The 25,973-nt window shown below is 30.0% G+C and overlaps 1 protein-coding gene across 1 annotated transcript; it reads left to right on the top strand.

Moving 5' to 3' along the window:
• The first annotated feature begins 279 nt into the window (after positions 1–279).
• On the top strand, positions 280–23,433 carry ple (tyrosine hydroxylase ple). The gene is made up of 13 exons (XM_067267444.1): positions 280–367; positions 4,988–5,122; positions 11,269–11,385; positions 11,466–11,646; positions 11,710–11,798; positions 20,617–20,684; positions 21,046–21,096; positions 21,287–21,432; positions 21,513–21,648; positions 21,727–21,853; positions 21,937–22,032; positions 22,250–22,383; positions 22,903–23,433. Exons 1-13 carry the CDS (start codon positions 311–313, stop codon positions 23,069–23,071), a joined length of 1,506 nt encoding a protein of 501 aa, XP_067123545.1. The 5' UTR covers positions 280–310; the 3' UTR covers positions 23,072–23,433.
• Positions 23,434–25,973: the final 2,540 nt, after the last annotated feature.

Genomic DNA, 25,973 nt, shown 5'->3' with positions numbered 1-25,973 from the left:
GTGACTTGTTTTTAATCAGTAAAATTGCATTATAAAGTTTTTAAAAATGTCCGTAATTTATACTTTTAGATATATTTTTGGTCGTTGTTGTTTTGTAAATATACTTTCTTGCGTAGACTGTTGTATAATTGTCGACAACAAATTGTGTATAAAACAGCATTAAAAAATTAGAAGGTCGCGTACGTTTAAGAAATATCAAAATTTAGTGTCGTGAGGGACGAATAAAAAGTATCAATCTCAGTCCTTGAACGTGATTGGTCAGCAGTGAATATTTAGAGAGAAGCGAAGGATCGGGCGGTAGGTAGGCATCATGACGTCAACTAGGAGTAACAGAGCCAGATTTGCTATCAAAGGTTATAGCATCGAGGTGGGTTATTCTTTTATAAAGTTTAATTAAGACTTCTCTCTTAATTGTTCCTTTTCTATATCTCTCGTTGTAATAATTTATTTTTCATTTAAATCGAATACTTATAGAAAAGGTGAAGTACTGTACGTTGATACTTTTTATATATAAATTATTTATTTAAAAAAATAAATTACGGTGAATATGGTAGATAGGTAAAGGTCCGCAATATATCGAATTTTGGTGAATGATGGGCATTGGAGTATAAAGGAAAATCTGACAATGGCTGCTAATCCGATTAGCTCGAAGATTGAATGAATAGTTAATGAAAGCTAAGCCGCTTGTGATTAAAATATTTTTATACTTCTGTCGATGGATGATAATATTTTATAAAGTTATTTTCCCAGAGACTTTCGTATTTATCATGATAATTATTTAATCGTTTTCGAAAATGGTTCAGTGACGCCACACTCCGCACAGTTTTATGGACCTAGAACAGAAATAAAATATCAAAACACGAAAAAGTACTCGATTATCCCGTTTAAGAATATTATCGAGTTTTTAATTTGTTTGAAATCGCATTATTTGACGTTATAAATGTTTGTAAAGGCAATGAATATCTGTCGCAACTGAAATTAGATTATCGTTTAATTTACTGAATAAATACTTTGATGTAGAATTCAAAGAAAAACATGAGTAACAACAGAGACTAGGGATTCATAATCGCTGCGAATACTCAGTCGATTCGCGATTTCAATGCATAAATCTTTATCATCGACAGAATTTGCTAGTTTTTACGGCTCGTAAATTGCCGTTTTGTGAATATATGCTTTAAGAATTCATATCCTTCTTCAATTATATAAAGGATTCGATCGTTATAACTCGAATTTATTAAGAATAGTCTCTTTAGGCACCGTTTATGTGTTGTTCTCTAAAAATATATTCATAAAAAATAAAACTGTAGCAAAAATGTATCCGAGATTGAAGATCGTAAGTCAGTTTCGATCGAATAATATTTTCCATTTAATCGTTATTTTTATCACCATTCATTCAAGATTCGACATTTCTCGCACATAATAAATAACAACATCGAACAGATCTGAGAAATAATATTCGAAAAGATAAAGTTTAAAATGTTTTATGCTAAAAAAATTTGAATTATGCAAACTCTCAAAATTCTTCTATATATTCTCTTCGACCTTTTCTACAATTTTGCCGCGTTAAAAGGGTTACAGATTTTTCTTTCGATTATTTATTAAATTAATAGTGAGTTCAGTTTACGGTTTAATTTATATGTTAAGTTGATTAATTATCTAAACTTTGATAATTTTAGAAAATTCTCTTTTTCTGCATCTCGCTGTTAACGAATCCGAGAGGCGATCGCGGCAATGAATTGAAAAATAACTCTAGAAGTGAATTTCGTTTTATTAGTTCCAGAGTTATAAATTGATTATAAAATAATGCAAATAAATCGGTTCCGCAAATAAATCCCTAGTCTCAAAGGTGAAAATAAATAATCTCGTATCATATCTGTAGTATTTTCTTAGTGGTTTTTTAAGCGAATAAATAAATAAAAGCTGATAGATACAAGCTAAAGTAATGATACCGGATTAATAAAATATGATTCTTTTAAAAATTTTGAATTATTGTTACATGACAAATTTAATTCTTGATATTTTATTAGACATTACTTTTAAAGATTAACACCTATTCTTTACCAGTTGTCCGTCTGTAGATGTAATTTTTCATTAGCAATAAAAAAAAAAGATTTCTAAATTTTTAATGGTTAATAAGAAATTTCGACTATAGAGAATGACAGGAGAGAGGAATAGAATGCAACAGCATTAATATTTTCATTGTACATTTCTGGTTTAAGTAATAAATGAAAGTTGCTATTGATTCTTTCGACGTGATCCCTTTACCTAACTTTGATATCAAATAATTGCGTAGATCCACGCTACTCAAAATAATGTATTTTTGAAACTATGTATCGAATGTTTTCTCATATCTAAATTATATTGCTAACTTTGCTGTATAGTCTTCTGTGGTCACGCTATCGTTCTTTCAACATGAGAGTCCGAGTTCGGGTCTTTCTTTGAACAGCCTTTTCGAAAACTCGAAGGCACTTGTCTTAACAAAAACGGCGCTCGCCGAGACATTGTCGTTTATAATCTTTTTCTTTGATCTATCGTATAGATTTATGGACTTAATTATTTATTTTATAATTTTAATTTTATCTTCTTATTTCGAAATTCTGAAAAATTTCATTTGTGGAAAAGTTAGACACGAATATGTTGTAGATATCGCTTACAGTCTTTTGTCCTACAGTTTGCTGCTATAGAGTAAAACGTGTGAATAGACATTTAAAAAGTTGGCTGAATTAAAATTTACGACTCGAGTTAAAGAAGGTAATTTTTCCTAATTCAATTTTTTGAAATTTGCTATAATAATTCGATATATAAATCTGCGGACTCTATTTATAGCTTATTTTTAATCTCGATGTGGTCTAATCTGTGTAATAAAACTTCATCGACATCTTTATAATAGAGTAAATATTATCAAATCGTTTAAATAACAATCTTATATATTAAATATATTACGTTTTAAATACTATATCTAATCTAGGCCTATTTATTTTTAATTTAAAACTCTTCGATAATGCGCGAATAGATGTTTCTATCCTACATAGACAAGTTCAAGAACAAATATTCCTATCCAATACAGTCTTTTGATACGAGTAGACATTTCGAAACATTGTCGTTATTCGGGTGTTCGGTTTATTCAAGTTAGAAATATTAATTAGTTTTATTTGGAAGAGAACAAAATTATCGATTCTTTCTTCAATCGGGGTTCTAGAATCTACAGTTTATGAAACTCGCCGTCGAATGTTTTCTCACATGTAAATTATATCGTTAACTTACGCTCTGTAGTCGCCTTAAACGTTTACTAAACACTCGAATTATAAGAAAGGGCAGCCAATTAACGGGTAGCCAGACGGCTTTCAGGAAATTTTCAATAAAAAAATGATCATGTTTTTAAAATTAATCTTGTAAAATATATATTGAAATGTGTAATCGTTTGACATGAAAAAAAAAGTATTTTCGTCTCAGTTAATATGCAATTATTTAATACTTGTTATCGAGAAATTTATATCACTTACATCACGAAATTCGTATTTTTTTATTTATAGTTAATTTTCTGATATAAGTGGGCGTAATTGACATAAAAAAAAATTCGTTCGTTCAATTTTCAGATTTGCACAATTTTCCGAGACTAAGATATTTACAATAGATTAGTTCCATTGAAGACGTCACAATAGGCAAGTCGAAGAGGTTCCGGTCGGAGAGCGTCTCTTTCAGACGGACAGGAAGTGATGTAAAAAGGATCGAAGAATAACCGGAGTGTGGGACCGATCTGTCCTTTAATTGCGTCACCTTCCAAAGATCGACCTTTTTCGCGTGTTTCCGACGGCATGACGGACTGACATCTTTTCCATCTTCGTCTCTTCCACGACAAAAACTACCAGAGCCGAAAACCGCAATTTTTCTACACTAGCGATTGCTGAATTTTAAATTAGTTTCAGACTAATTATCGTTCGTTTTATCTATATTGCCTTATTCTTAAATAAAGTCCTGGCAAAAAAGAAAGAAATTAATTGTAATTTACTAAATCATCATAAACATTTACGAACAAAACTACATTTCTACAGGAATTCGAAGCGCAAACTTTTTCCGACGTTCCTATTTAAATTAATAAACTTTAACAGTTTTGAATTTATAATAGAAGCTTTAACTAACGACACAAAATGAAAATATCGCAGGTTAGAAAGTAGTTTTCTCCACAGAATCTGCCGCGAATGGGTCTCGTGCCGAGTTTATCGTCACCGAGTTAAGTGCTTCCTTCCTTCTCTCCAAAGAACGTGGAAAGTTTCTTAAATGTAATATGCTCGTTTCTTCTTAAGGTTATTAAACGTTTTGCTAAAGGAAGAAGGCGATAAACGCTCGGACGAAACGTATTAATTCCGATAAACAAACGAATAAAAGTCGAACGACGGCGACGGAGACTAACAAATGATTGGAAGATGGATTACGCTAATACCTTAGTCTGGAATCGACGGAAACGGATTATGGATCTTACGTCACACGGCAGTAGCATGACGAATGATCGCTCTTTTTTTTGACGTATAAGTAAAATCGATGACGTCGGGACGGGAGTAAACGTCAAAAAACAAATAGTTGTTTTCAGGTATCGTCCTTCGAGGATTATCTGGAAGATTCGCGTTATTCCCGTTTGGGAATTTCTCTAGTAAAACTAAGTAATTATTTTTGCGCGAGGATCGCCTTTTCTCGATATTCCCCGCGAGGAACCTTTTTGCTTAATGAATTCTGTTAAAACGATGAATCTGTTTTTGTAAGAATAAAACTTACCTGCCAATATAATTATCGGTTTTCATTTACTCGTAATACTTTAATACATTCTGTAAGTGAATTTTAGATTATATTTTTATATGAACTCGACGAAGTTACCAATCTACAAACGTTCTTTGGAGGAATATATTCTGATTAGGAAATTAAACTAATTTAATTTTTAAAAAATATATCAAAACATAACATTTTAGATAATACATTACGGTAATTCTTACAGCATGGATATCCTTCGAGAAGACGTTCTTTGGTGGACGATGCAAAATTCGAGACTCAGAAATTGAAAGAAGCCAAGCAAAATTGGCTGAAAGAGCACAAAAATCTTTCGGAGGATAAAGAATTATCGGAAGAAGAGGTAAGGAGCATTTTATTTATTCGTACATATAGTTCTCCTCCTGTTTTTACGTTTTTAAGGCAAAAGTTTAGTTTATTTTCGTTCACAGAATAGAAATTACTCGAAAGTCAAAAATTTCAAATACTTTCATCTATCGATTCGTATGAAATTTTATTACGAACATCTCGAATTTTCATTTATTAAAAAGATAACGACAATTAAATAAAACGATCAATATTATCGATAAAATAAGTATTAAAAAAATTCAAAATATGCAAAATGAAAATTACTAGATATTAAAAGTAGAATTAAGGTCGAATTAAAAAAATTACTCTACATTTATCAAATATTTACAAATAGTGGTATAACGGCTCAAATTTCGTATTTGAACTGTAATGATCCATCATCTTTTCGATCGATTTACATTAAGCGCAATTAAAAAATACTTTCGTTAATAATTATCGCCTTTTATTGCTTAATCGATTCAAATAAGATTTTATTTATACTAATTAGTAAAGTAGCTTTCAAACTTAAAGTTTAAAAGTTTGAATGGAATTTAAAGTTCCAGAATATACTTTAGAGTAAAACTTTTAAAACACGTGGTTAGTGTTTTTCCAAATTTCTGTTATATTCTTATCTGTTTTTAATATGTAATTAGTGACGTTTCTCTTTAAGTAATTTATAGAATTAGTTGAGCGTTGCTTACGAAATATAGAGTCTACATGTTTATTCAGTTCGAATACCGAATGTCAAAAGAAGTTTCTTGTAAGGAACCAGAAATGCTACTTCGAATATGTTAATAAGTAAGAAGATAGAGACGAATCGACGTATAGAACTAACAGTTTTATGTTGGTCCTAATTAAGATGACCTCTTCGCTCACACTCTTGTTCAAATAAACTCGCCGAAGCGAAATGATTTTCCTCTAGTTCCTTCGCGAACGTTACCTGGCGATTAGTTCATATATTAATGATATTAAAGTTATACATAATTTCACTTAGTTTTAACTCGCTTTTAGAATACTGTAAACATCATTTAAGATGCTATAATTCCTCTCGTAAGCAAATGAAGAACAATTAAATTTTAGGAAATTCGAATTACCGTTCGAATAGAGAATGAAGATTTGGAATTATTACAAAAGTACTTGACCTACTCCATCTATAGTTCTTAAAGAATTCGTCGATCCATAAAAGTTTACACAAGTACGTACAAGAAATCGAACGTAGGTTATATTCATTAGGCTGCAATTCGAAAAAGTTTGTAGACCTATAAATTCCCACTGTCGTCCTTCTGTTTGTCTATCTGTTTTTCCTTAATTTTGAGAACGGAGTTAAATGAAAGTTTAGATACAGGAGACCCCGATTAATTAACTATATAAGAACTTCCGATGCAGACTGGAAGGCACATTATTTCAATTTAAAACGTCCCCTGAAACCAGTTAATAGATGACCGGCACGGCTCTATTGTTAAAGGAAAAGTATGATGTACTGTACAGGAGCAAGTCATTACTAATTTGAGATGGAGAGCGTATATTTTAAATTAAATAAATTAAAAATATGATTAAAAATTGCAGTCTAGCATAGGCCACAATAAATAATTGCTCGTTAATTATAACAAAGTTAATATCTGGTCATTTTTATTCTTCTGAAGAACATAATACGATATCATTTTAAAATATTTGATGAATTTCTGCGCAAAAGTTATCAATATACAAATACGAGGCGGTGTTACTTATATATTTGCAAATATATATTTATATATATAAAGAATTTTATATTAAAAAAAAATCTAATCATGTTAATCTCTTCCATTTTCTACACACGAAGTATCTTTCGAGAGATCAAATACATGTCATATGATTTTATTCAATTCAGAATTAATACATTTTTTCCTTCACTTTTTAACCCTAGTATTTCATATCCATTGTGGGTTCGTCCACGTTCACAATGGGGCATACCGGGACTTACCTCCCATAAAATATTTCTGGGTTTGCTTTTTCGGATTTGATCCCAAATTCCACAGAGCGTAGGCTGACGTTTTTATCCCCTCAGCCATACGACTGTTTTTAAATTAATATTTTAAAAAATTGGCTTTTTAGCAACGAAATTCGCAGAGTACCAAAAAATAAATATAGATGTTTTATACAATTGGGAATCAACATTTTTTTTCTGATTTCCTTCGCTTGAAATGATTGATTTTTAATATTTCAATCAGTAAAAGGCTTTGACAAAAGACATTCATGAGAAAATCTTTCGATTAGCGAATCTCTCCTAGTTCTAAAGAATATCCCATAACTAAAGAGTTTATTTTTGTTAAATAATTGTTAAATAAATTGATTTTAAAAAATTGTTGATTTTTTCACATCATAAAGATTATGAAAACGGAAGACTACATCCATTTTTCTAATGTCATAATCTTTTTTATTCGAATCCTTTCTAGTTTATTTAGTTTACTGTCATATTTGCGTCACTTCCTCTCGTTTTCTGTAATTAGGCTGTTCCACTGTTGCTTAATCGCTTATATTTTCTTAACGACGTTTAAATGAACACAAAAATTAATTTCTTATCTTAATTCTATATTGTTCAATTTGTTTAGTTCATTGCTTCGTTGGCAGTTTATTTCGATATCATACATTTTATAAATGTCTGCAGTTTAAATGGTATTCCACTATTAATCTTCGATATGTCTAACTCGCAAGCAAAAAATTGTTGATGTTGATATACCGATCGATTTAGTTCTTTTTAGCCGAGGTAATTACATTTTTTCGTATATTTTAATTAATTTATAAACTTTTAAATGACCTTTATAAAAAAATCACACTTTACTTCATAGTCACTCTAACGAGTAAGTCTATTTTATGGAAACTTTTAAAAAAATTATTATTTGTTCGTGGTTAATCTGTTTTTATACAACAAAACTTTCGAGAAGATAAAGTATGAAGGTTTGTTACATTTTTCGATTTTCACTCACGACTAATTCCTTAATTAGTAAACAAACTGTGACATATACTACTTTTTAACCGATAAAACATCGAATTTGATTCGGAGTTTCATTATTTTTAATGACCAATTCCTTTTAACATAAAAATATTAACAAGTTATCTTAAAATTTTTTAAATTTCTTTTCGTCTTGCATATTTATCAGGGCATTTATTACTATTAAATATTTTTGATTTCGCTCCAATTTTAATTTATTTTTAATTCATTAAATACTCCTTATATATATATACACTATCTTTTCTGAATTTCCGATTATTTTCTACATTTTGAATTTTTATGTTATTACTTTGTTTTCATTTCTTTACTGTTCCTTTTTGACACAGAAACTGCGAAAAAATTATCACAGTTTAGCAAAATGAAACGATTGGAATTTATTTGAAACTAAAAGTCTAAAATTAACTTAATTTGATATTATTCCAATACTTTCTCGATAAAAAATATTGTAACATCAACTTGACAAAAACGCCAAAACCAACAGGCTTGTGCCGAAAACAATAGAAAAATTGGTTTAGTTCCAAATTTTACTATCAATATTTTTAAATCAGTAGGCCTAACAATTTTATTGTACTGTTTATTCCGAAAGAAAGTAATTTCATTAAAAGCGTTTGTTTCCGGAACAGCAATCTGCAATTACATGTAATTGATTTCTATTTTTTTCGGTTCGAGTATTTTTACAGAAGTGCGTTTCTGTCCTTTCATAACATTGAAGATTTTCTTCTTGTGTTTAATAATAAAGACTTAAGAAGATATTCTGCGTACATATACCGTATTCCTTCGATTAAATCCCGGAATTGAAAATACACTCCTGTCTTCTAATAAATCTCGCGGAATAAAGAAATAAACTCCGGATTGAAAAGTGTGTGAAACATGTTGATGTTCTGCAGTCCATAGACTAATATAATTTAGTGTGGCCTGCAAGGAGTTTAACTAAAATTCTACCTCTTCAAATTGTCTTGAGTCGACCAGCTATTTTTATTCCAAGGTTCGCGGTAACATTTTTAGAAATAAAATTATAAATATTGTCGAATATTGAACGTGGGAAAGTCGCGATCGAGTTCGTAAGTCGAGAGCTTATCAACTGAAGAGTAATTAGGGAAATTTTCATTCAAACTCATACTCTCTTTTCTAAAGAGATAGTGAATTTAAACCAGAATATTATAGTAAGACGGTAGTCAAAAGATGGTAGTCAAGATGTTGACTACCATCTTCCTACAATGACATCGAAGCAGACACGAATAACAATGTAATAACCGAATTTGAAGACGCTGAACGGGTTGACTATAAAAACGGGAATTAAGTTATTTCAAACGTTAGCTGTAATCCATAAATACAGGTTTTGATAGTTCGGGTAACTGAGGGATTTCTTTCAATTATTATGTAGTCCTCTTTTGTTGCATGGTAATAAACACTGGCTCCCAAAAATCCCAAGGCTTCAAATAAACTCTGGGGATCCGTACTATAGTGTATGTTGAAAATAAACTGACGAGATTTAATCGAGGAAATACGGTATTTGATTAATGTATTTACGTGATTGATTTCTCATTTTATTAAACTTCCTTAATCTTTTTTTATAATTTATAATTAAAGACAACTTAAAAAGATATGACCTAAATTTAAATTTTTGCGTGGAAAATAATTATTTAGTATAAGCGCTTTTGCAAAAATTTGACAATTTTCGTGTATTATTACGTAGATCGAATTAGAGATGACTCATGCTTTGATACTGTGAACAAACAAACTACCAAAATTTTGAATTAATATTTTTTTATGCAGTTACTTAAGATTTTTTAATAATATAGGCGATAATATTAATAGAATAATTACTTGTTGACAGAAATCAAATGATAAGAAAAATTGAACATCGAAGGACACTTTCCATTTCAGACAAGTGACAAATTATCATTATATGATTATAAAAATAACGAGCAATTATTTATTGTCACACCGTCAATGTCGGGCTGCAACTTTTTATCACCATGCTCTCAATTTTAGTAGTATCTTGACCTGTACATCGTACATTTCCTGTTAACAATAAAGTCATGCCGATCATTTATCTAACTCTGTTTAGGAGAACATTTTTGATTTGAAATAACGTGGTTTCCGGTCCAACCCGGAAGTTCGTATATAGTTAATCGGGGCCTCCTGCTCCTAAGCTTCCCATATCTGGTCTCTTTTCATCTATCTAATTCAGATTTCGAGATTAAGGAAGGACAGACAGTAGAAATTTATAGGTCTACAATTTTTTCAAATTGCAGTTCAATAAAATTAAATCTTTTTAAATTCTATAATTAAAGTACTCCTACAAATCTATGAAATCTATTTGGACTGACAAAATAATCTTTATAAACTTAGACTACTGTGAGTAAGGATTTTTAGTTGCTAATACTATAGAAAAAACGGAAGAGACATAGAAGAAAGAACCTAACCATCATTAGTTTTTGCGTTAATTTTTAAAAATTAATTTAGAAGGTGATTAGACTAAATCGAACCGTATTCTAATTATATTAGAAAAATTAATAAGCGTACGAACACTAATAAGAGTTTCGCTAATAAATAATAATTCGAAACAGTAAATATCTATATCGAAATAAGTAAATTTAGTTTGAGTAAATTTTTTAAATTTTGATTTCCATGTACAAAATAAAAAAGTGACATAACATTAATGTTACATCACGGGTTAAAGAAAAGAATCAACATCTGGACTGAAAGAAAAAACAAACGTGTGTGATCTTAACTACTATACGACGTTCATCTTTCAGTAACAATGCATTATCCATATAAACTATCTCGATAGACTTGATCCATCGATAATAGTAACATGACGGATTCAACATTTATATTTTTATTCTAGTGTTCTACGTGACGAGAGAATTTATCGTCACTTACTTTATGTAGAATAAGCTCATTTATAAAACAAATAATTACTTTATAAAATATTTTACGCGCTTAACTTTGTCTCGAGTGATAACAAAGCTGTTATAGCCTATATCAACACATTTAGCAGTGCCGAAATAACAGAATTGTGCATAAGCTGAATATCATAGGCCTATACCGTAAATGTTTTAATGAGCAATTAATAAATGTTCATTTTCGTTTCGATATTCTTTGTTTTAAAAAATGTTTTCATTTATTTATACAACTAATTAGGCTAAACTTTGACTTATTCGTAGGTATTTTTAGTTAGCGAAATACCGGAAGAAGAAGCAGAGAAACTACAAACATCTAATATAATATTTAACTTGTACGGAGGAATAAATCTTCTTCCCTCGGTTCTAACGATCGTCGAAGTAAGTAATTACTATTCCGTTAATTAGGCAATAAATTAATTTATGTATTGAGATTTTAATATAGTTTTAACCGTTATTAGACAAGCAAAGGAGAAATAACGTATTTGGAAACAAGAAGCTCACAACGTAATTCTCGTCACTACGACGTATTCGCTCGTCTGAATATAACTCGAGATGGATTACTGCTGTTGATTAAAAGTCTTCGACAGAGCGAATTAGCCGAAGCAGTAGTCCTGGGAACCGAGAAGTTGAGCATTAAAGGTAAAGTCTAGAATCGATTAAGGAAAGTCGTACGAAATTAATAAGTTTCATCCTTCGTGACAGAACCCTGGTTCCCTCGACATATTAGCGACTTGGACTTTTGCTCTCACATAACTTCCAAGTTCGAACCCGATTTGGATCACGATCACCCGGTAAGTTCTGTATACATTAGATCACTAGGCGAATCCAACTAAGTAACTCTTATAACTCTTTAAAAATTCTCTTTCAAAACTTTAGAGAAAACGATTATTAGCTCTTAAACTTATTTAAATAAGTTTTTGAATTTTAATTTTAAATAGCAAACTTTATAAATATTAAATAAAAATATCTACCATTAAAAAATAAAATTTTTGAAATTCATATTTAGATTTTAAAGGTTTTGTAAGATTAATTTTATAAATTTGTATCTAAAAACTTATTTTAAATGGTCTTGTACGTTTTTTGTAATTCTGTTAAATTATTAAATATTATAAAAAGTTTTTATTTTTATCATATTCTTTAACTTGCAACTTTAAAAAATATCAAATTTATGTGATATATTGCTATAATACGATAAAAATTTCTTTATTTTTATTTTGATTTATAAAACAATTTCTTTTTTCTTGGGAAGATGAAAGATATTCTTTAATCTGATTTCTTTTGTACTTCTCTTTATTGTTTAAACTGAACTGTTTCCAGGATCCCGGGAAATCCCGGGATAGAATTAATTATTTTTAAGATATACAAAATACTGTATCTTGAAATCAAATTATGTAATTATTTTTCATTTTTAAAGCAATTTAATACGTTCTGCAACCTCCAAAATCATATTAATAATGCTGCGTAAGATATATATTAAAAATTACCTTTGAATTACGTAGAAATTTTCACAAATAGAAAAAATTTATTAAAGTTTGTTGGAAAATGCTTTACAACAAAAATGTCTTTGAATTGAGCTGAAAATTTAAAGAAAAAATGAACTTAGATCAAACTTCTAAGCTAAAAGGTAATTTTCGTTATTTAAATAAAACAATACAAAATATTGTACATTTTTATAATAAGATTTTAAAAGGCAAAGATGGTCAATACTCAAATCACTCGATCTGGTTCTTATTTAACTAATGAAAAGTCCCGCTACCGAGAATACCCTTTCCGCTTCAATTCATGTGGGTGGAATCGTCTTTAATGCATTTAAGAGAAAACGGATGTTATGCGTTTTTTCACCTGTAACCTGGAAGAAGTCTAGTTCGTTTTTGAGATTGTAGTACTGTACTTCTTTTGCTCTCTAGTATTCTTGATTTGTCTACCTTGCTATAATAGAAACATCAAGCTTATAACCGATAATTCGGCAGTTCGTTTGTCTTTAATAATCAGGTTTATGAAGAAAAACGTCATACTTGCATACTTCGTACTCGTCTGTATCCTTGCCCAATTTGCACAACCCGGCATAATGCAGTTATTGAAGTTACTGGGCATGGTTAAAAATTAAAACTGCATAAGCACAATTATTCCAGATATTACATACAGGTTCGGTTCTGACAAAGAATTTTCAGAGTCCTGCCACAAATAAGCTGCATTTTGATTATTGACCATTTGTGACATGCCATAACGAGCAAAAATTTAAAAAACTAATAAGTAGGTTTAAAATTATAAATACAAATGAATTCTGAAGTTTACGAGTTAATTATACTTTCTATTTGCAAAATTTCCTTAATCTTAACGCAAAATAAGAAAAAAAGTGAATTTTTAAGAAATTTGCGGGATTTCCCGGGATGAGGAAAATTTCCCGGGTTAGAAAAACAATAGGCATCCCGTTTGAGAAACCCTAGACGTAAACCTGCAGTATACCTGTATTTTATTAATTATTTAATTTTAATTTTAATTACTATAGTTATAAATGAAACTTTTGTGATTTTTTGCTTGTTAAAAATGATGCATCTGATTCATCATCTCTAATCGCTAATATTTTCTACATAAATTACTTAGAATTTATTATTGCAATGAAATATTTTTATTGAGTTGATTTACTGGCAAAAAATAATCGATGCTAAAAGTCACCACAAGGTGAGAAATGGCGCTTTATTTACCAATAGTTTAATTGTTGCACATTTTTAAAAGTGATTATTAATTATATTTATAAGAAAGAAGGTACTTTTGTCTGCTATATGCAGCCAAAAAGTACGTTCTTTCTTACAATTTTTGAATTGAGGAGCAGAATTGTGAAATTATTCCTAACGATATGTATGACAAGTAGATAACACCACTGAGCATTGGTAGTTGATTGTAGAAACTGTTTACGCCTGATCAATGGGTTGGCATAGTACAGTTTTCCATGTTTTCTTCACGTGTTCAACACCTAAAGAAGGAGCCAGTTTCATATTGTTTCCCCTTGGCAGAACGCCTGTGTGTTGTGTTGCATTAATCCAATCCGAATGCATTTATTATAATTGTAATTTTAAAACGAAAAATACAAAAAACAACAGGAAATAATTTATTTAATTTTATCCGATTTTAGTCAATTTAGGTCTTGATATTCCGAAACAGAAAGTTTTAGTAATATAAATGAGTCGTCCAAATTAGATAAGTTTGAGGAAAAAGAATAAGTGAAGAAAAGAGCTTTTTTAATTCCTAATTTAACGTAGAAGTGGAGACAAGCGATCAGTTATTATTATTTATACGTTTATATCTCCGCTTGTCTCCACTTTTACATCTCTATGCTCATGCGCGTAGATAATACTTAATTTTAAAAATGTTTTCAAATTTTGCGTTAAAAGTTTGTATTCTTTTTCTTTCAAGTAAATGTGTTGGCGTGAACGCCTACGTTTTTAAGTTATTTCACAAAAAGCATTAAATTTGATTTCATATCCTTTGCGTTCCGAATCATCATTTACAATTTTCTCGATTTCCTGTAAATCTTCTGCATCTGATTCATCATCTCTAATCACTAATATATCTTCTGGATCATCCATGTTTACTGTCAATTCTCCTACTTCTGGCTCATCCTTCTTATCCATGAATTAATTAATTATTTTTAAGATATGCAAACTATCTTGAAATCAAATAATATAATTATTTTTCACATTTAAAGCAATTTAATACGTTCTGCAACCCCTAAAATCATATTAATAATGCTGTGTAAGATATATATTAAAAATTACCTTTGAATTACGTAGAAATTTTCACAAATAGAAAAAATTGATTAAAGTTTGTTGGAAAATGCTTACAACAAAAGTGCCTTTGAACTGAGTTGAAAATTTAAAGAAAAAAATGAACTTAGATCAATCTTGTAACTTAGAAGGTAATTTTCGTTATTTAAATAAAACAATGCAAAATATTGTGAATTTTTATAATAAGATTTTAAAAAGCAAAGATGGTCAATACTCAAATCACTCGATCTGGTTCTTATTTTAGTAATGAAAAGTCCCGCTACCGAGAATGCCCTTTCCGATTCAATTGATGTCAGTGGAATCGTCTTAAAGACGATTCCACTTGCACGTTTTCATTAAAGACGATTGCATTTAAGAGAAGACGAATGTTATGTGTTTTTTCACCTGTAGCCTGGAAGATTTCTAGTTCGTTTTCGGGATTGTAGTACTTCTTTTGCTCTCTAGTATTCTTGATTTGTCTACCTCTGCTGCTCTAATAGCAGCACCAAGCTTATAGCACCAATCCAGATAATTCGGCAATTCGTTTGGGTTTAATAATTAGGTTTATTTTAAAAAATTTCATACTTGCATACTTCGTACTCGTTTGTATCCTTGCCCAATTTGCACAATCTGGCGTTACGCAGTTATTCAAGCTATTGATGGTTAAAAATTAAGACAGTGTGAACACAATTGTTCCAGATGTTACAGGTTCTGACAAGTAAAGAATTTTTAGAATCTTGCCACAGATAAGCTACATATTGATTATTGACCATTTGTGAAATACCATAACAAAGAAAAATTAAAAAAACTAATAAGTAGGTTTAAAATTAATAAATACAAATGAATTCTGACAGTTTATGAGTTAATTATACTTTCTATTTGCAAAATTTCCTCAACCTTAACACAAAATAAGACAAATGTGAATTTTTAAGAAATTTGCGGGATTTCCCGGAATTAGAAGAATTTCTCGGGTATTTTTCGGGTTAAAAAAACAACCGGGATCCCGTTTGAAAAACCCTAATCTCGACTATTTTTCTAAAGAATGTTTTTCCTTTTTTTCAAAAAACTGTTTGTTTCATTTGTGAATTACACTACAATAGGCCTACTGTCACCTGAGGGAATACTAAAACTCGTAAGATTGCCGTCGCCGCGGATAATACCTGTTTTTGAATCATATTTCACACGTATATGCTATAACGTTCGATGTAGAGTCGGAGGATGTAAAAGACAAAAAAATTAAATTAATTAGAAATGACTTTCCTATATATCGAAGACGTAATACCAGAGAAATTTTAATAATAAGAAAAGTGCACCTAGAATTTTTACCGAACAGGATTTAGTAAATTCCGATACTTTACACTAAGAACTTTAAGCATAATCATATTTTATCACTAAAAAGATGTATCTTACAAGTACTGTACGCATTTTCCGTTGTAAAAACTTCCGTAATTCAGTTTAAATATAAACAATATCTCTCTTAAATAAGTACATTTTACAAAATAAGCTTTTATAAAACAATCAATATCATATGTTATTTCATCACGGGAAATTTAAATGAATACGAACGTCACTTCCTGATGAACTGTACACTGAATAAGAAAAGATGGAATGCTTCATTAGCTAAGGTGTATTTTAATGTATTCGTGACATTGAACGTAAAGAAAATATATTTGCGACTTTTCGATGTCACTACTTTTATATTCAGGCTTGTTATAGTTTATACTGTACTGTAGAGTACTGTACTATACAATACATACTGTAACTCGACGAATTAACTTATAACTAATGAAAGCCAAACATTCTAATTTTTTGAAATTCGTTCTTTGTATCTAGAAACGTTTTAAATATTAAAACTAATTTGTCGGTACGAAATGCAACAATTTATAATAAGATATAATTTTTGTAATTGCTAGTCATTATAGAAAGTAAGATATGCTATCAGACGTTTCTCATAGAAACGAGATAATATTTAATCCTCACTCTCAAATATAGATCAAAGTAAAAATGTTGGAGAAATTAAATTCAAAAAGATCCGTTTTTTATTGCAATATGTAGTACAGTACATGTATATAAAAGAACGTTGCGCGTAACCTAATATATTGATTTAATATACAGACCATTCGAAGTTTTCAAAGGAACTGAAGAGCATTACAAAATAGACCTCCTACTTATTTTAGGGGTATTTCCACAAACTTCGAAATTTTATTAATTCAGAAATAAAATAGATTCGACAGAATACAATTTGTATTTTAGTAAAATATAATGAGAATTCTTAGCTAATTTATATTAATCTTTTAAATACTTTACGGTAACATTTAATAGTTATTAATCAAAAGAAATATCCCTTTGATATTAATTATAAGATGTTCATTTTATCGATATTTATTTATTTATTTTTGCGTTATAGAAATTATATAAAATCTGACCATTTTAACAATAAATATGAACTGGAGTAGAATGGATACGTCTTTAAAATATTTCATGGCCGTAAAAGTAATTTAAAACAATCGAATTCTTAAAAATCTACAAACAGCATAAATTTTGGGTGCTCTAATTATAATATGAAGCTACAAAGAAACTGATTTTTCAAATTCTGCAATCTATTAGTAGTAGGTCTTTTGTTTTATAAAGTATTTCACAAAATCAATGTTTTATTTATCGATTCGAAAATTTTTTAAATTTTTACGGTATTAACATCAATTACATTCGGATCTTAAGTAAAACTCATAAAGTATCAATACTTGGAGAATTGCATCACTGTGCATCAAACAACAACATATATTTATGAAAATTCTCGAAAAAATTATTTAATATAATTTCATTAAAATAGTTTGCCTTTTAATTTAAATTAATTTTTAATAATTTAAATACGATTATTTTTTAATAATCATCATTTATTTGCAAAGGGAAAATTTCCCTCTAAGGGGGTGGTACAAATACAAGTATTACACAAAGAATTAATTTACATGATAAAATTACATAAAACATACTTTTGTAACAATTATTAATTAACATAATTTATTACAAGGCACTGTTTTTACCTTTGGGTTGTATTGTTATAAAGAATTTGCCTAAATAAACAACAACAAATAATTAGTTATTATCGGGAATTTTTTCAGTGATTTTTGCAAAGTAGTTATAAATTTTATAGGCGTCATTTCTGCTGATGAAGTTTAGGTTAATTTTAAAGTCAAGAAGTGATCCAACGTTGCATATTCTTATTATGTCATATTGTTCACGCAATTTAGTTAGTGCTTTACAGTTTTGGAGTAGGTGGATCATAGAAAAGCCATCAGATTGGCATAATTGGCAGTAATTGGTCGAAAAATTTATATATGTTCTATTAACAAAAAGAGAGTATTTATTGAGACGTAGCTGCATTATTAGACGTTTTACGTTTAGGTCAATTGGTTGCCACATATAGGGTTGAAAAGAGGGAATATTGAGTATGTTAATATACCAAGGATGGTAGTTGCTTTGATTTAAGGAGAGCTGGTCTTTATTAATTGATTGGGATACAGCCGAATTTAGTAGGAGAGTATAGGCGAATTTCCAGTCTTGAATCGTGTCGGTGAACAGTAATTCTGATATACCAAAAGAGTTTAATAATCTTCGAAATTTATACTGCCAAAGGTGGTTGTTTTTCTCGTTATTGCTCTGCTTTATCATTTCTTGATATAAAAAATCGGTATTGTCATCACTTTTGTATTTAAGTCTGTAGTAAAATTTTATAATTCGTTTTAATATATGGGGAAAAACCCAAGTACGACTAGTCTCGTGTCGGATGGCATATCCAGGTATTGTGTTTTCAAGATGAAATAACTTTCGAAGGAAGTAGATATGTAGAGTTTCAAGGTTATATAGATAATCCAGTCCCCATATTGGGCTTGCGTAATAAATGATAGGATTTACAATGGTGTTGTAGAGTTTGAGATGGATATTCAAATTTGATGTTTTCATTGTTGCACATAGAAATAATAGATTATCAATTGCATGTTTAACTTTGATGCTTAATTTTGAAATTTGAGTTTTGAAAGTCAGGTTCCAGTTAAATACGACTCCTAGGTAAGTAACTTCGTTGACTATTTGCAGTGGAGTATTTTCATGATAAATTTGTGTCTCTTTATTAGATAATTTATTGTTCTTACGAAAAATTACTATATTAGTTTTAGTTGGGTTTATTTCCAAGTAGATTGAGTTAAGATAACAGTTGAGTTGATTAATCTTGCGTTGAAGTGATATTTTATTTGGGGCTAATATGACTAGATCGTCGGCGAAGAGGATATAATGAAATATTCGATTATTTATATCAATGCCTTCGGAAGAATTATTAAAAAGATGGTCAATGCCCAATAAATAAAAATTGAATAGGTAGGGTGACAAGGGGTCACCCTGGAGCACTCCACGGGAAAGAATCAATGGAGGAGAAATCGTATTGCCTTGTTTAATTTTAACAGAGTAATTTGAGTAAAGCTTATTTATGGTAGCTGTAAATTTATTGCTAGCACCACAAGCTTTTAAGTTATTTATTAGTAATGGAGTATAGACTGAGTCGAAGGCCTTTTTTATATCGATGAATGCAGCATAAACTTTCCTGTGTTTTTTTGTAAGATAAAGCTGAATTATCATTAGTAGAATAAAAATAGCAGATTCAGTACCTTTATTTTTAGAGAAGGCGTATTGGAATTTGGCTTCTAAGTCGTTGACTTTGGTCCATTGTTGAAATTTGGTTGTTAACATTGAAGTAAAGCATTTTCTTATTGTAGATAGCAGTGCTATAGGTCTATAGTTGTTAGGGGAAGACTTGTCGCCCCTTTTGTATATCATAGTGAGAATAACAGTGTTCCAAGAGTCAGGAAAGGAGGTTGCTTTATACATAATATTAAAGATATTAAGTAGTTTTAATCTGGAACTATTAGGTAGCATTTTTAGGAATTTATTGGGAATGTTATCATGACCTGGGGTTGAATTGATTTTTATTTTTTGAATTGCTTCATTTAGATCATCAAGTGAAAAGTCAACATCCAGGTGTTCGTTGTATGCCTGTGTATTTAATATTATTGGTGGGTCCAGATGAATTATTGAGAAGCGTTGGTAGAAGTTTTTCCAAGTATCGAAGTCGATGATTGGTGAATTTTCGCTTATGCTAGGTTTGAATCGGTATCTTCTTACTGTATTCCAAAATAATTTGTTGTCCTTATTATATTTAATTAAGTTTAATTCAAGCTTCTTGAAGTAATTTTTCTTTTTTGTCTTAATTAAGTTATTATAAGTTCATTATTTTTTAATAATTAGTTTTGTTGAAATTTAATCGAGGAAAATCGATACAGGCTTATGTATTTACGTAATTATTATGTATATGTTTATGTATTTATGTGTATATTATAGCTAGAAAACTCCAAGATTGAATCTGATTTATTATCATTTATTCTTATTTTTTACTTATTTATACTTATTACCCAAATTTTGCACAAAATTCGTCATTGAGCTACTACTTTACATGCAATTAATGTTCATTCCTTTATTTAATAACCAACTAAATTAATAATAAACAACTAAACCAATACTAATAACACCAATAAAACTAAACCAGTAATAAACAACTAAAACGTGTATTAACGTTTTCTTTATTTAGATATGAAAATTAAATATTTTTAAAAATAAATAAACAATTTTCGAACTGTAAATATTAGTCACATAAACGAAATCCTTTAAATAAAAGAACTGGATTAATATTTGCTTTCTCATCGTTTATCGATTCTAACATTTTTTTACTCGAATAATTTAATTTTAAAATTATTTTATAATAGAAAACATTTTAAAATATAAATAATTAATATTTCAGGGATTTTCGGACGTGGTGTATCGAGCTCGCAGGAAAGAGATTGCACAAATTGCCTTCGAATATAGACAGTGAGTATATATTCATCTCCTTTTTATCGATATAGAAAAGGATGTCTTTTCCGAATTTGGAAATTCTAACTAACAAGCCGGACTTATCCATTAGGATCCATTACAAATAACCATACAGACTCCTTTCAAAGCATTCTCTTTTGAATTTTATACGTAAAATAAAGAAAATGCTATCCTAAATTCTAATGCGTACAAACTTTATCGTAAGATTAATGGATTTGAAATATTTAAATTAAAATATCTGTATATACAATTCAAATAAAAGTATAAATTTTTACGTAACAGTTTATTAAAAGTCTATATAGCGTAGAAGGTTATTGATTGTGCTTTTCTTAATAGAAAGTTATATTTATGATTACAGTGGTCAAGCCATACCGAGAATCGCATATACCGAAGAAGAAATTAAAACGTGGTAAGCAAGTAAATCGTTATAAGCGAAACTAATGAGTCAGACAAGAATAATGATGAGAATAATACTTTATTTTATTACTAATTATTTTCAAATAAATGTCGCTAAATTGCGAATGTATTTTAGTGACATTAATTTGGATATCATTCGATAGTAAAAAGGTATAACTTATTATAAATCGTTGGATTTGTAGGGGGACCGTATATAAGGAATTAAGCACTTTATACGAAAGCCATTCTTGTCGACAACATTTGGAAGTGTTTCAATTACTAGAAAAGGAATGCGGATATCGAGTGAATAACATACCTCAATTAGAAGACGTTTCTTCATTCCTGAAAAGTAAAGCTCGTTTATTCCCATTGACGTATTATTTTAATTATTTTATGATTTTATTTCAAGAAATTTTAATTCGGTTATAGGAAAAACTGGATTTAGTCTTAGACCGGCTGCGGGGTTATTAACTGCCAGAGACTTTTTGGCCAGTTTGGCTTATCGGGTGTTTCAGTGCACTCAATATGTTCGACACAGTTCCTCCCCGAATCATTCACCCGAACCGTAAATATTTACTTTACGATTTTTCTCTTTAAGCGCCATTTTGTATGTAAAATATAAAGGAACAATTTAAAATTTCAGAGATTGTATACACGAATTATTGGGACACGTGCCAATGTTGGCCGATCCGAGTTTCGCGCAATTTTCTCAAGAAATAGGTTTGGCATCTCTCGGAGCATCGGACGAAAATATCGAAAAATTCGCAACGGTAATTCGCCTATTTTCTTATTTTCTAATTAGACTTTGACAATTTCAAGTTTAATTTTATATTTTTTTACATTTTATTTTCAGTTATATTGGTTCACTGTAGAATTCGGACTATGCAAACAAGACGGACAAATTAAAGCTTACGGAGCGGGATTGCTCTCCTCTTACGGAGAACTTAAAGTATGTTAAATTTTTGTTGACAATTTTGCGAATTATTCCAGAGTTTTATCTGATTTTCGAAAGTTGGACGTCTTTGGAAAATTATTCGACCGCGTTTAATGACTTCAGTAAAGAATCAATAAGGGCGGAAGTCGGTCGTTAATGACTCGAAACGTTTAAAAGTTACCTTTCTTCTTTCGTTGAAATTAATATTGTGTAATATTTATTACGAATTTAGCACGCTTTATCCGGGAAACCCGAACTGAGAGATTTCGTTCCCGATCAGACTGCCGTTCAACCCTATCAAGACCAGGATTATCAAGACGTGTATTACGTGGCCGAGAGTTTCGATGACGTCAAAGAAAAATTTCGGTAATTTCCCTAAATATATTGGCTTTTTCCCAGATTTTTTTTTTTTTTTTTTTTGTTTTGTTCTTAAAATTATCAATAAACAAGAAATAAAACACAGAATTTTGATATAGTGTTGATATTTTTAATATGTTGAAGCTCTTTCTTTTCACAACACAAATTTGAATTTGTCTTTATTTAATAAAACTCTGTCGGTTCACGAAAACTATTTTATTTTTTAAATTATTTTAATTATAAACTATAATGCAGAAAATATATTAACTGTACTTTCCCGTATTTGTAAATTCTATGCACAGTATTTCTTTACCTGAAATATTAGAAGTATACGTTTAATTCTATTCTAATTTAATTTTCTTTCGAAATTTTTCAATAATATATTAATTTGATTAAAAATTATAAGAATAATTATAAACTTCGTTCAAAATAATAGGCCTACTTTTTTGTGTAAATCGAACAATTTCCGTAATCGTCTAATGGAATTTATTTTTAAAATAAATGATATAAGATTTTTGTGTGTTTCAGGCAATTTGTATATCAACGAATTCCTCGAATGTTCGAGATCTGGTACGATCCCTTCACACAATCGGTGACGGTTCTGGACGACGTCAAACAATTAGTTCGATTGGTCGACTCCATCAAGTCGGAAACCTGTCGACTGAGTAGCGCTCTGACCAGATTGAAAGTACTTTAGATCGACGTTTAGTCAACTTTATTTGTTATCGTGCAATAAAAATTAGTAGATCAAAGCGTCAAAATATATATATTTTGCTGGTACGTAACTATATCCGTTCCGAATGTAACCGGCATCGAACCAAGTTAACTTAATCGTCTCGGAATTGAAATTAATTATTATACAAAAGTAAACATTAAGCCTTAGACAGATTGGAAACTCCATCGTTTATGTATTTCTGTTTCAACGTGCTTTAATCATATTAAATTGCCAATATCGAAAATAATAATATTTATAAAGGCAATGGCTCGAATCGGTCGATATGATGGTGATATTCGTTGTCATTTGTAATCTCGTTTGTGATTAAATTGTTGGAAAGCAAATGTTCATTTTGATTTATTTTTATACAATTTAAATCTCAATATTTTAACATTCAATTTTTTAAATATATTTTCCCACTTTTTACGATTCGCGCATTATACATTAAATTAATTTATCTGGAAGTATATTGCGACTATGAAATTGAATATGAACGAGCAATTATTTATTGTGTCATTGTCACAATTCCGGACTGCAGTTTTCAATCATATTTTTAATTTATTTCATTTAAACTATATGCTCTCCACTTCAAATTAGTAGTGGTTTGCTCCTGTACATCATACTTTTCCTTTAATAATAGAGTCGTGCTGGTCATCTGCATTCAGGGGGAAATTTTTTAATTGAAATAACGTGCTTTCCGGTTTGCATCGGATATTCGTATATAGTTAATCGATCCTTAAGATTTCCATATCTGGTCTTGTCTTTTATCTATCTAACTTCGTTCTCGAGATTAACGAAAGACGGACAGACACATAGACAAACAGACAGCGACAGTGGGAATTTATAGGTCTAGAATTTTTTCAAATTGCAGCCCAATTATCAACCTATCTTAAAAGCGAAATTTATAGTTAATGTAATTTTGAGTCGAATAAGAGTTTGATAAAATTATTGTAAGTTAATTTTGTTAAAGAAGTAGAAATCCGAACATTTAGCCTAGCTTGTAGTTATCGATATTTTTAAACGGGACCTTTTATTAATAAGTTGGGTATACAAGTATTCATCAAAAAGTTTTATATAATGAAAATTTCTAAATACCTATTAAAAATTAATTATCTCGTGATGACGATGTTTTCAAGAAGTTTCCTAATAACTTACACGAGAAAGATCAAATACACTTACAAATTAGAGAAAAAGTTTTGCTAAGGATATTACTATACGAGGAAAGTTAAATAAATAAATATTATCATGGTAAAAACAATGTTAAGACAACAAATAGAGCGGAGTATTAGGGAGGTTTCTGACTTGTCGCCTATCCTCGTATTCATATAGTAATACGATATGATGTAGTTTCAAAATAACAGCAATGTTAACTCTTAATATGCAGCAGATACAATGTTTCTAAAGTTTTGAAATAAAGTTATATTTATTTTATCGAAAAATGCGGTAATTGCTATGCGATCTTTATATTACTGTATATATCTATACCTAACTTTATACCATTCGAATTTCTTTCTGGTTGAAATTAGTAATTTTGCGGATTTTTCAAATTTAATGACTTAAAAAGCGTAATTATTTAATTGCCTTTCTTGATTGACGGGATTCGTCCTCAGATAAATAGATAAGTTAAATGTATTCGTATACTCTATAGATGCTAACCGTTAGAGCAGTAAAGCCTTGATTTCACTTCCAAATTTCCAGAGATAGCGAAGAACGTTCAGGGTAAAGATGTAGAATCTTAAAGTCGGATGTACTGTACATACGTGAGGCGTTTGTACTCACTTTAATTGCTGCTTTTCGTCACGCAAAAGTGGAGTGAGGTTCAATTGTTGTGACGCAGACGGTAGAGACGTCTTTCCTACAACCAATTACGGTTGTAGGCTTACTTCGGTAGTTACGTTTATGTGACGCAAGTACATGAATCACGTGTACAACATCTGTATTTTGTTTAAGAAACTGTATAGTAACAGCCACACTGGAAGTAGCGTCGTGCGAGGCGTACGCCACGAAAACCCAAACAAAATAGCTGCGCAGTGAACTACAGCTATACTACAGCCCATCAAAATTAGTCGGTTTTCTGGTAATTCCGGATTTTTGGAAGCCGGACATTTGATTCGGTACTGTAAATGCTGTACTGTATATGAAACTTTTTTTTCGACGAAAGTCGTTCGTGTCGCTAGTTTATCGAAATACAGACTACTTAAAAAAGAAAACAATGAAAATATTGTTTATGCGGACAAAAATATAAAAATTGTATGAAAAAGCGACCAATAATAAGTCGTGAGAATTGTCTGCTGTGCGAAAACATTTCGATACTTATTTTCCATTTGAATAATTTCAACGTTAGGTCAAAAAGTTATTTACTATTCCGGCAATTTCGCGTCAAAGCATGAAATGTAAACATAGGGTAATACGAATGTAAATTTTAAGTAGGAATAAAATCCTTTCAGTACGGGGTTTTAGTACCGAAAACACTAGTATGTTTTCAGTACTGTTAAGCTCTTAGAAATCATTAGGTAAATGGCATTGTTATTCGACTCTACAGAAAATCAAAGTGAATACATTACTTTTAAATGAACGTTTTAGATTAATGAAAGTGATTTGCGTAATGATGTGATGACCTTTGAATAGTAGAAAGTGTAGCATGTGCACACTTCCAGAACAGTTATCTAGAACAAAATAGTGAATAAGAAAATAAGGGATGAAACAGTTGGGATAATTAGGACTCTTTTAGAACTTGGGTGGTCCTTCAGACAATTCAGAAGAATTAAAAAACACTTCCATTGAACAGATTTCAAACATTAAAAATAGTAAGCAGAGAGCATCCAGACAAGGATCAAAGAAAAGCAGCGATGGACGAAAATGTATCCTACCAAAGGCGACATTA

The sequence above is a fragment of the Centruroides vittatus genome, unplaced genomic scaffold, assembly GCF_030686945.1.
Source record: "Centruroides vittatus isolate TY-2023 unplaced genomic scaffold, ASM3068694v2 contig_301, whole genome shotgun sequence".
NCBI lineage: Eukaryota > Metazoa > Arthropoda > Arachnida > Scorpiones > Buthidae > Centruroides > Centruroides vittatus.
The sequence above is the reverse complement of the archived record's forward strand: the minus strand, read 5'-3'. Positions and strand labels throughout refer to the sequence as shown.